This window comes from Anneissia japonica, unplaced genomic scaffold (genome assembly GCF_011630105.1).
Source record: "Anneissia japonica isolate Jap-2015-1 unplaced genomic scaffold, ASM1163010v1 scaffold287879_len466271_cov187, whole genome shotgun sequence".
Lineage (NCBI taxonomy): Eukaryota > Metazoa > Echinodermata > Crinoidea > Comatulida > Comatulidae > Anneissia > Anneissia japonica.
The window spans coordinates 285,556-292,234 of NW_022706284.1; the positions used below are offsets into that span (position 1 = coordinate 285,556).

General features: G+C 36.1%; 1 protein-coding gene across 1 annotated transcript; it reads right to left on the bottom strand.

Annotated features, from left to right (window-relative positions):
• Positions 1-1,031: 1,031 nt before the first annotated feature.
• LOC117106088 (sphingomyelinase C-like) lies at positions 1,032-4,755 on the bottom strand. Its single transcript, XM_033247427.1, has 3 exons — positions 4,637-4,755; positions 3,762-3,806; positions 1,032-2,395 (listed from the first exon to the last, which is right to left on the bottom strand). Exons 1-3 carry the CDS (start codon positions 4,710-4,712, stop codon positions 1,176-1,178), a joined length of 1,341 nt encoding a protein of 446 aa, XP_033103318.1. The 5' UTR covers positions 4,713-4,755; the 3' UTR covers positions 1,032-1,175.
• Between the last annotated feature and the right edge of the window lie 1,924 nt (positions 4,756-6,679).

Consider the following 6,679-nt stretch of genomic DNA (forward strand, 5'->3'; position numbering starts at 1 on the left):
TATACGGGTCTTAATTATACAAAAGGAATAAATCGTTTATAGTAGAAATTCTGCACTTTCGAGTTGCTAAAAATGTTGGGATAATAGTTACAAGCTTCCAGTGTTAACAAGGTTCAGGCACACTGTTTTCACAATAAATTTAGCATCTGATAACCGTTGCACGCATAAAATCGATGGAGTGGTTACTGAGATGGCTACGAAATGTACAATTGTGTTTCTACCCGGTTTTGGTCCGGACACGTACCGCACTTGGAACAGCACTAGTGAACAGACAAAATTAATGACAGTCAATCGTAATTGTTGTTGTTCTTTCCACTCGCACTGAAAAGGGTGTTTTAACTACAGAAGATTGGTGACAAGTGTGGGGGACAATTTATATAATGCCCCACCCCTACTTTGAAAAGTGGGGTGTGTCCCCCTTTTCCCCACTGATCGACGCCCATGCACAGAACACAAGAACAACCGGCAAATTCGCAGGGCAAAATGACCAACCTTGACTTTCAGTTATTACTGTGCTTGTACAACATTTGGCAGTGGCTACTGTTACAGTAGTCTTAAAGCAATTCCTAATTCTAACGAGATGTAAAATTTTGTGTTTGGATTGGAGAAGCACATCAACATCCAATCAGAGTTAAGAATTCGTTTCAAGACGTGAAACAGTAGCTACATCTAGCTTTTTGCCTATTGCAGTATCATGCACACTACACGAAATTTAATTACGTATTATTTGTTATCAGGATATCATACTGAGCTGGGTAGCTGGGTGACACTACTGTATTGTTATCTCCATAGTACAGTAACAGTAGGTCTATTTGGACAAGATAAAAAGTTTCGTAAGTACAGGATCAGGAGTTGTTGTAGATAAGTAGGCCTATATATTGAATGTGATTTTGTCCGTGTTGGATCATCGTACATTATCATACGATTCATATAATCACTGTAATGTAAATAATTACCACTGTAAATTGAGCAGCCCCAGATAGTAACACTGTAATAAGCCCAAGATAATAGAAAAGTTACAAGAAATGCAGTAACTTTAACTACCATTTACTACAATGAATAGGGATAATTTGTATTTTCCACTTCTGCAATTTACATGGACCTACTTAGCCTGGAGACCATATGCGTATTAACTGCAGTTCATTAGAAATTTTTAGTTTGATCTTTTCATTAATTTAAAAATAACTAAAAAACAGAATACTATGCAGATGTATAAGGCATATATGGAACATTAACGTCATCAATAAATTTAAGGAAACCTCTTTAAGTGTTCCGATATTCCTCGTAGCACCGATAGGGTGTGTGGTTGTAGTTTCCTGATTAGGTCGGAAAACAAAATTCCCGAGAACAGGGAAGTGATCGGATAAATCTGATATAACTCGTGTTCTTTGACATCGTGGTGCATCTGGAAAGTGATAACCCGGGAACACAGAAATACTACAGACTTCAAAAGGCTGTGTTTTGGGGCGAAGGACTCGGACGCTGGCAGACGTTGGCAGCAAATGTTCGTTACTGTACAGCGCATAATCAAGCCATTGGGACGTGTTATCCTCTACAGGTGTGCCGGGAAACACGTCATTTAACGCTCTATCGTATGTATAATTAAGTTCACCTTTCCTTTCTGGTTCACTGGCATGCAGTGCATTGATGACATCTTCCGCATGGTTCTGAGTATCTACCCAATCACAGTTGAGATCGCCGACGTAAATTACTGGCTCATCTGCTGGAATATATTGTCGCCTTTGAAACATATACATCTCCTTAGCTTGTGCCAGTCTAACTGTCTGTGTATTAAACCTCTCTTGAGCTTGCATGTGCGTACCAAACACATGGTAACGTCTAGACATGCCGTAAACATTTTTATCAATTTCTACATACATTACTCCTTTTCCAGAAAGGAAGTCTGTTGTAGAAAACGCAGCTTTTTCAAACACGTGTTGCGCTTTTCTGATGATTGGCCAGCGAGAAGCTATGAAAACACCTCCGTTTTCAGGCTTTAAGATAGTTGTTGGTGTGCCAACAGTTTCTGTGTAGTACACATATCCATATTGCATCAGGATGTCTCTAATCGTAAGACTTTCATTCGAGAAGCATCCACCCATAAACACTTCATTAAATGATATAACATCAACTTCAGGATGTTGACTTACTAGCTCTCGAACAATTCGACATGTCCGTTCCCTTTGGCCACTTTGATAGTACAGGTAGCGTAATTCCCATACATTATACGATATTACGTTAATCTCATTCAAGTTATTTGGTGTTGTGAGTGGTAGGGCTTCTGGTGATGCACATAAAACTGTATTGTTTTCAACGCAGGGATCTTTGTCGGCACAGATGTATTCTAGTCCAAATTGTTGGCACACCGACGATGCTTCCCGGCTGCATTCGAAATCTGAAGTGATATGAAAATTAATAATATATCAATCTACAAAATAGTTACCTTTATAAGTGTGTATGCAGTTATTAAAAAGCAGTACTTTGACTGATTAAGAGTACAGTACTCCTTCCGAATCGCAACGTAATAATAATCTTTAACAATAAACGTCAAATTATGTCTACTCACCAACCCAAACACTTGGTCTGGTCCCTACAAACGATGTATCACAAGCTGTGGGGTCAAACAAAATTAGGTCTACTTAGTTACGAAGACACCTTTGATAATTAATTGAAAGTATGCTTGTGTAGGGTAAACTGTAAAGTCTAAAGTGAATTCTGTAAATTAACACGTCACGAAGAGACGGACTATTTTCTCTGTCTTTTTCTTTTCGGTTCTACTTAAGTGAATTTTCCAGACGACACTAGCAAACAATAACATTTCATCCATGATGACATATATGTTAGGTCATCTTATAATGAACAATACTATACCATCAGAGTAATGTACAAATGACACCCCACCCTCTTCACAATCTATCACTTTGGCGGGTCCCTGTTATTTTAGAAATCTATAAAGCCAGGCACCGGAGAAAAAATGGTAATTTTGCAAATGAATTTTCAGAGGTATTTTAAGAAACAATCTAGAACGGACGAAAACATAAACTATAGAACTTTCCCCCAGTTATAAAATATTCAAACAGGGCCAGCGGAACGTTTTTCAAAGTGGGGGGGGGGGGGGGAGGGGGAGGGCACTCTTTCTTTCCGATCATACACAAATCTGCATAGACATATGCACATTCGTTCCGCCTGCCATGTCAACAATTTGTATCTGTTCAAGATTATTTCTTCATCCAAACATTCCTTCAATGCCTTAGATTGTTCATTTGTACAACAAATAAAAATATTTCGCTCCTGAGCCTAAATTCGACGGATGTGATTCGATACTTTGAAATATTAATGGCCTAACTGAATTTTCACTCTGGATTAGGTCTACATTAGGCCTATTATTATAATCATGTTTATATTCATATTCACTATCGGTGCAGAGGCTGTCTCTTATACACATCTATTTGTTAAAAAACTGATTCTGACTGAGATTTTGACACTTAACATGTTCAGTGCTGCGCCAAAGTGCTAGGGCCTATATCGAAAGCGGCGTTATTAAAAGTTATCGGGATTTATGCTTTTCATTTTAGTCGTATCATCTTATATAAAAATCGTACGCCCAACGCGGTGATCGAGAACGCATTCAATAAATAGTACAGGGGCTGTCTCTTATACACATCTAAGCAGTACTTTGACTGATTAAGAGTACAGTACTCCTTCCGAATCGCAACGTAATAATAATCTTTAACAATAAACGTCAAATTATGTCTACTCACCAACCCAAACACTTGGTCTGGTCCCTACAAACGATGTATCACAAGCTGTGGGGTCAAACAAAATTAGGTCTACTTAGTTACGAAGACACCTTTGATAATTAATTGAAAGTATGCTTGTGTAGGGTAAACTGTAAAGTCTAAAGTGAATTCTGTAAATTAACACGTCACGAAGAGACGGACTATTTTCTCTGTCTTTTTCTTTTCGGTTCTACTCAAGTGAATTTTCCAGACGACACTAGCAAACACAATAACGTTTCATCCATGATGACATATATGTTAGGTCATCTTATAATGAACAATACTATACCATCAGAGTAATGTACAAATGACACCCCCACCCTCTTCACAATCTATCGCTTTGGCGGGTCCCTGTTATTTTAGAAATCTATAAAGCCAGGCACCGGAGAAAAAATGGTAATTGTGCAAATGAATTTTCAGAGGTATTTTAAGAAACAATCTAGAACGGACGAAAACATAAACTATAGAACTTTCCCCCAGTTTTAAAATATTCAGACAGGGCCAGCGGAACGTTTTTCAAAGTGGGGAAGGGAAGGGAGGGGGAGGGCACTCTTTCTTTCCGATCATACAAAAATCTGCATAGACATATGCAGATTCGTTCCGCCTGCCATGTCAACAATTTGTATCTGTTCAAGATTAAAAAATAAGAGAAAAAAAAGAAAGAAAAAAGAAAAAAATGATGCCTCAAATGTTATGTTCGGGCGTCAGAACACAAAGAGTTTGCGGGGGCATGCCCCCCAACCCCCTAGGACAGTGTTGTCTCGATCGGCCCAACTTTCGGCCCCCTTTCTGCCCCCCCTTTTGGACATTTCTGGATCCGCCCCTGCGGTCTGATTAAAAATGATTTCTATGCCTACCTTGTGAAACGCAGAGTAAGGTGTGACCACTCATTAAAATACTGAGTAAACGTACGAACACAACTGTAAACGCCATGATCGACAGTTTGGCACTGGACTGACTGGTTCCCTGGATGCAATCATTGTTATGCTGGACTCTGATCATCTCTTTGATAATATATCTGCATTTCACCTCTCTAATCGGTCGACTTATTTATTAGTTAACTCGATTCCCGATTTGTCATTCCGGGTGTCATTTTTTAATGCTCTTATTGTTGATTTATTTGTAAACCTGCTAAATATGGGAAAGTGATCAAATTAGATGTTCAGTGCTGCGCCAAAGTGCTAGGGCCTATATCGAAAGCGGCGTTATTAAAAGTTATCGGGATTTATGCTTTTCATTTTAGTCGTATCATCTTATATAAAAATCGTACGCCCAACGCGGTGATCGAGAACGCATTCAATAAATAGTACAGGGGCTTATGTAGTAAAATAGGCTCCAGTTCGCAATTCATGTTAATTTATGGCAACAATGTTTTTTCGACTCAGAATTTTATACTGAACAAGAAAAACGTTGGTGCCATTTTTTCCCGACAAAGTTAACTGGCCGCCATCTTGGAAAACAAGATGGCGAACGCAATTTTACCAAACTTAGTATTATGTGGTATCATTAGAAAGGAAATCATGCACTGAATATTTTTCCCATTACACTAATATGAAGAAATGCACAGAAACGGAGATATTCTACTTTTACCTTTACATTACAATAATAAACTTGGGAATGAAAATATAATTTTTAGTAGGCCTATGTCCTACCTTAACATGAAAAACCGCACGATCTTTCAAAGTATACCATATTTTTATCTAAAAGTTTTAGAGTGTTGTGTTGATTTTAACAAAGTCAGCAATGATGTAATTAACAATTACGAACAAATCCTAGAGCAAAATTTATGGGGAAATAAGAATATTACATTAAGTAACAAAGCTATATTTTTTACAAATTGGATTTCATCGGAGTTAACTAAAGTCAAAAACATAGTAAGTCTTTATCGATTATTTAACCCAACTGAAATCAAAGAGAAACTAAATGTAAAAAGAACCTAGCTCAGTGAATATACTACACTTATTGAAGCAATCCCAAAAGTATGGATAAACACAATAAAGCAATACTATAAAGGTAAACGAGCACGTGAGAACAGAGTGTACTGCAATCGACAAAATAGCAAGGATGAATACGAAAACTCTTTATTTAAATTTTGTCAATAAAATATTTAGTCCATCTCAGAGCATACTTAAATGGGATGGTGTATTCGATGATAAAATATAATGGACCAAAGTTTGGAGACACAAAGTAAAAAATGAAAAAAATAAAAAATATGCACAATTAAATTATAAGTTATTGAATCGAATTGTCCCTACCAATGCTAGATTATATAGATGGAATCTTAAAAGTACATGCAAATGTGATAATTGTGATGCCATAGAAGATGAGAAACATATGTTTTTTGAATGTCCACGTAACAATATATTATGGAAAAAATTGATAAAATATTTAAAAAAATTGATAATATTAAAAGTTATTTTAAAGAGCTCCTGTTGGGATGTGAGTGTGACATTAAAAACTAATTATATACAATTGGTAATTATTCGATTTATAAAATAAAAATATTAACTGAATTAAAAACGCCTACTTGTATAAATCCATGGGCTGTATTTAAGTCAATTGTAAAATATATAGATGCATTAGGTTTGTTATTATTTCTAAGTTTACAGTTGCACTGTATTTCAACATTTGTGTCATTGTCAATATACGCATACCGGTATAAATAATTTTATTGTAAAACAAAAAAAAAAAAGAAGAAAAAAAGAAAGAAAAAAAAAAAAGAGGTACTAACATTGTTATATCTTTTTCAGATATAACGCAGTGATAGTCAATGAGTGATATGTAAAAAGCATTTATTTATATAATTTAAAATTTTTTTATATAAAATTTTATTTCATGCTTTTATTGTATTCAACTATTTTATAGAAATGAGTGCGTTATTATCCAAAGATACGCTTTAA

Bases quoted from the DNA above. Each gene is read 5' to 3' on its own strand.
- LOC117106088 (XM_033247427.1), bottom strand. From the start codon at position 4,712: ATGGCGTTTACAGTTGTGTTCGTACGTTTACTCAGTATTTTAATGAGT. The intron at 3,807-4,636 runs GTAGGCATAGAA...TTGACCCCACAG, and splicing joins CTTACTCTGCGTTTCACAAG to CTTGTGATACATCGTTTGTA. The intron at 2,396-3,761 runs GTGAGTAGACAT...ATATCACTTCAG, and splicing joins CAGACCAAGTGTTTGGGTTG to ATTTCGAATGCAGCCGGGAA.